Source organism: Corapipo altera, unplaced genomic scaffold (genome assembly GCF_003945725.1).
Source record: "Corapipo altera isolate COAL_440 unplaced genomic scaffold, ASM394572v1 271, whole genome shotgun sequence".
NCBI classification, from domain to species: Eukaryota; Metazoa; Chordata; class Aves; order Passeriformes; family Pipridae; genus Corapipo; species Corapipo altera.
Window position 1 is genome coordinate 4148130 of NW_020884935.1, and position 3915 is coordinate 4152044.

Consider the following 3915-nt stretch of genomic DNA (forward strand, 5'->3'; position numbering starts at 1 on the left):
AGCAGGGGCTGGAGCCCCACCAGGGTGGGTGTTTTTTGCTGCAGCAGGGGCTGGAGCCCCACCAGGGTGGGTGGTTTTTGCTGCAGCAGGGCCTGGGTGAAGCCCCAGCCCCGTCTGTCACAGCAGAACATCCGCGGGCGCTGCTCAGGCGGCTCCTCAGAGCCCTCATCAAATTATCCCCAGACAATAATCAGGTCGCTGCTCTGGGGTTAATGGCACCTCAGAGCCCTGTCAAGGGCTTTATTTAATGCGCCCCAGACCTGGAGTGGTGCAGGTGCCATTTCAGGCCCTCATTTAATTTAAGCTGCTTTAGTTGGCATGGCAACTAGTTGAGACATCTGGGAGACATTATGCTCGGGATTGAGATTTAGGAGGATTTGTGGCGTGGCAAAACAAAAATCTTATCGTAATAAAGTGCAGAGTAATGCTTTTGGGTTTTTTAAAATATTTTGCATTAAATTGAATGTAAGGATTTGTTGCAGCTGTAAGGTAAACCCCGAATTTTAAAAGCCTGGTATAAATATTTAAGAGGGTCTTTGCTAAAGGAAAAGAAAAATTAGAGGATTACAAATTATGGCACTGCAGGGATGAGTTTTTTCTTTATGAATTCTTTATGAATGCAATTTTAATTTTTTCTCCCTCAAAAAGTTGGCAATATTTAATTTATAAAATGAATTTTTGTGTGGTGTGCTGATGGCAGCTGAACTGTTTGGCCAGTGGGGATTTGGCTGGAGAGGTTTGGCAGAGCAACAGATGGAAGTAGAACATTGACTAGGTAGAAATGAAAGAAAATTTGATACCTTGCTGTAGAGTTTAACACTTTACCTCCTTCAGCCACAAATGTAATAATATCAGAGACTCTTGTTTGAAATATGACTGCTGAACTAAGCTTTTAAAGCAGGAATTATTTTAATTAATGCGTGTAGTGCCCCAGTATTTATTGTGATGATTTCTGTTGCAACTCCAAGCAGTTCTGGTTGGGATTTGTGGGCAGGTGTGTACGGTGCTTGGGCAGTGACAGGGTGGGCACTGGGTACATGTAGGGAAGGGGGTGGATTTTCAAAACTCCACATTCCTGCCTGGGACCCTCCTGAAGGTGCTTGGGATGAGACTGGCACCTGCTCCTTGGGCTGCTGGAACTGTGTCCACTGTGAGGATGGTCCTGCAGTTGTGTGGCATTTGTGGCTTACCAACCTTAAGGAAAAATTTAAAGGTTTCCAGATGCCATTAATTATATCAATTTCCTTTGTTCTGTTTTCTGAGCTGTAGTTTGGCTTTGGAATAACTTTGTACAACTACCTTAATGCAAACACTGTGACTGACTAACCTGTTTTCTTCCACAACTCCTTTTTTATTTTCATTCTTGTAAGAGTTTGGAGGCTTGACCTCTGAAGCAGCTGTATTGTCTTTAACTCAATAGTTCTGACCTGTAAGAGCTCGAATAAGTAGGAGTTACTAAATGTTTCAAGAGCTTCTGTGCCAGATGTTCTGCCTTTCCTTGACCAATGACTGAAGATATGTTGTCACTGAGTTGATGCAGAGTGACCTCCATAAGATTATCGTCTCTCCTCAGCCACTCAGCTCGGATCATGTCAAAGTTTTTCTTTACCAGATTTTAAGAGGTAACTTTTCTTCTTGTAAATGCAAAGAAAATTCCGTAGTAGTAGTATTTTTTCTGTTTCTTAATGTTTATTCTCAAGGCATCCTCGTCTTGAATGAGTTTCCCGTGGAAACTTCTTTTAATTTCATATTTGAATAAATAGCAAGCATGCATCACTGTAGCTACAAGAGCATGGCAGCCCTGCTGCTTTCCAGCATAGTCAGGGGGAAGGAATCAAGGCTTTTGGAATCAAGGCACAGAAAGGACACCTGGACTGAGCCAAGTTGGTAAATATGTGTGACTGTACCCACCTAAGGTCAAAATTGTTACTGAAAACCAGAGCAGTAAGAGGTGTGTGCCAAAATTCCAGCATGAGGATTAGCAGAGTATTCATGCCACCACCAGGCAGATGATGTTTTGCTTTTGATTTGTTTTTTGTTGGGGTTTTTTTTTCGGAGGAGGTGGTTTGGGTTTGAGCGTTTTTTTAAAAAAAAGGATACATAAATTCCTTGCTCTATCTAGTTTATATGCTCCAAAATTTTACCCTCTCAGTGACTGAGTGTGCACTAGAGACTAGAAGTTAGAGCTGTATAAAAACTGAGCCACAGGCAAAGTCTTTGCTGATGAGGAGTTGCCAGGAAACTGTTGGCAGCCTTAAACTTCTTTTAAAAGGAAAATAATTATTTATGTTAATTTGCTTTAATATTTCAGGTCTGAAATATCTACATTCTGCTGGCATTTTACATCGAGACATTAAACCAGGGAACCTACTTGTGAACAGCAACTGTGTCCTTAAGGTGCTACTTACATTTATTGAAGATGTCCCTGTGTATGTGCTGGTTGTTATGGAGCAGTTGTTAATTTTTTAAACCAAAAATATTCGATGTTAACAGTTACCCTGAAAGTCAATTTAAAAGGAAAAAATCCCACAGATTCTTTAAAAATTATAAACAAACATCTTCCTTTCTGCCTTTCTCAGTAAATCTCTGAAAGCAGGAGAGGCACAATCCCTGTGTTTGACTTGTGTGGGATCTCCTGTGCTGGTGGCTGGGAGGGGCAGGGGCTCTGGGGGTGTTTGTGTCCGTGTTCTCCTTGGAGGGAGATGCCACTGAAAGCCTGAGACACTTCCATTAACTTCTCAGGCATAAGGAATTTTAGAGGACTCAGGTGTGTTGTACAGCTGTGCCAAACGTAAAAAATCAGTGTTGTTTTCAGGAGTTTGCTCAGCATTCTAATTGGGGAATTTTGGTCTCTTTTCTTAACCACTCTGGTTCAAGGAATTTTTAACAATTCTCTAAACCAGAGTGAGTAGAAGGCTGAATCTTTAACATTTAGAGGCATATCATGAACAAATGAAGTTTGTTTGGGTTGAAATGCTCTGTACCCAGAGGTTATTTTTTTGTAGTGCAAAACCACTATTTTAAATAGTATTTATAAATACTGTATGCCAACCTAAAATGAGCTGTGATTTCACATCAAACTGTAGGCAGGTTAAATGGCTGTGGAATAAAGTGAGATCATTTCCTGCTGTCCCCCTTTCCCCTGGCTGGTGCAGTGGCAGCAGGTTATCTGCTGTGTTTGAGTGCTGTTTGGGATTCCCTGCCTCGTCCCCAGAAGGTTGCCTATTTGAACTGCAGAAAGTGTTTTGGTTGTTTTAATTTTTTTATTTACCTTCTCAATTTAGATTTGTGATTTTGGATTGGCCAGGGTGGAAGAGTTAGACGAATCCCGGCACATGACTCAGGAAGTTGTCACTCAGTATTACCGCGCTCCGGAGATCCTGATGGGCAGCCGCCACTACAGCAATGCCATCGACATCTGGTCTGTTGGCTGCATCTTTGCAGAGTTGCTTGGGCGAAGGATATTGTTCCAGGCACAGAGTCCCATCCAGCAGGTATCCTTGTGTTCCCCTTTCAGCGTTTTTCCACTGTCATTTCCTGGAGTCAGCTGGGCTGATGCGCTTCCAGGAAGGCACTGAGGGGCTGGAGTGAGTGCAGACAAGGGCAGTGTTGCTGGGGAAGGGGCTGGAGCACAAGTCTGGTGAGAGGGAGCTGGGGGTGCTCAACCTGGAGAAAAGGAGGCTCAGAGGGGACCTTTTGGCTCTGCAACTCCCTGACAGGAGGGGGGGTCGGGCTCTGCTCCCAGGGAACAAGGGACAGGAGGAGAGGGAACGGCCTCAAGCTGTGCCATGGCAGGGCCATGCACTGACACGTGTGTGTCCTGTGTTAGCTGAGCAGTGTGTCATGGCAGGGCCATGCACTGACACCCGTGTGTCCTGTGTTAGCTGAGCAGTGTGCCATGGCAGGGCCATGCAC

General features: G+C 44.0%; 1 protein-coding gene across 4 annotated transcripts in view; it reads left to right on the top strand.

The window, feature by feature from the left end:
- NLK (nemo like kinase) overlaps nucleotides 1-3915 on the top strand; it is a 37983-nt gene that overhangs the window by 26716 nt on the left and 7352 nt on the right. For 3 of the 4 annotated variants that reach the window (XM_027660429.1, XM_027660432.1, XM_027660430.1), the window contains exons 5-7: nucleotides 1516-1622; nucleotides 2312-2429; nucleotides 3308-3494. In XM_027660429.1, the coding sequence (XP_027516230.1) occupies nucleotides 1516-1622; nucleotides 2312-2429; nucleotides 3308-3494 (412 nt within the window). Of the gene's footprint in view, nucleotides 1-1515; nucleotides 1623-2311; nucleotides 2430-3284; nucleotides 3495-3915 lie in introns of all 4 variants that reach the window. The other variant, XM_027660431.1, reaches the window with a different exon arrangement.